Raw genomic sequence first — 873 nt, 5'->3', positions numbered from 1 at the left:
TTAGATAATGCAATTCAGCTATGTGTGTGGCTGTGTGCGTGTAGATTTAGGAGAATTCGGATGATGCTGAAAAAATGCGTAGGCTTCTTGACGAAGTTGACGTACTGTGGAGTCACGTCGCTGAAGCAGATGCAGTTGGAGATTATGTAGTTACTTTGGAAAAAATCTCGGTAAATATGGTTGATTGAATGATTGGATTTTTGAAATGTTATTTTTGCTTTAAATATTATTTAAAATGAGCTACTGTTCATTTTTTCCTTGATTCGTATATAGAAGTTGTTGGTGATTTTAAAGTTCAGATTAAAGCTCTCGATAGCAGCAACAAATTGAAATTGTCTGTGGATTTTGAAATATTGTTTTTGTGTATTTGCCGTTTTGGTATTTGGAATATAATTTTACGAAACAGCTAAAATTGCATGGGTTTTATAGTTCGAGACAGGGGTATATAAACGACAAGCGCAGTCTTTGGACCAGAGAATGCACAAAGTTTGAAACTTGAAAAGGAAAAGCAGTTGATTGCTGATCATTTGGCTGTGCTGGATCAAGAGCATGATCGCACGCTTGGGGAACGCATCTGGGACAGCTCTTGTGTCGAAGAATTGCGTAAACGTCTACAAGCCGACGAGAATAGTACGTTTTGACTGACTGATCGATTTGTGATTTATTTCACGGGTGTATATACATGTATGTACGTATATAGAGATGGATGTTGATTTCATTGCAGGTGGAAAAGTTCACCACGCGCAGAGATTGACGTAGATATTGAAAGTAAAATTGCTTTGATTGGCGAGCCCATCTCTCCCATGGAAATCAAGTAATTTGTTAATTTTCAATTTACTAAACCTTGTTAAAATGGAAAAAAAATGGTTTTCT

General features: G+C 36.7%; 1 protein-coding gene across 1 annotated transcript; it reads left to right on the top strand.

The window, feature by feature from the left end:
* Positions 1-74: 74 nt before the first annotated feature.
* Tsp_14577 (putative ATP synthase F1, delta subunit) lies at positions 75-641 on the top strand. The gene is made up of 3 exons (XM_003366108.1): positions 75-170; positions 300-355; positions 458-641. The coding sequence occupies exons 1-3, from the start codon at positions 75-77 to the stop codon at positions 639-641; spliced, it is 336 nt and encodes a 111-aa protein (XP_003366156.1).
* The last annotated feature ends 232 nt before the right edge of the window (positions 642-873 follow it).

This window comes from Trichinella spiralis, assembly GCF_000181795.1.
Source record: "Trichinella spiralis strain ISS 195 chromosome Unknown Scfld6542, whole genome shotgun sequence".
Lineage (NCBI taxonomy): Eukaryota > Metazoa > Nematoda > Enoplea > Trichinellida > Trichinellidae > Trichinella > Trichinella spiralis.
This window is presented reverse-complemented; position numbering and strand designations above follow the sequence as displayed.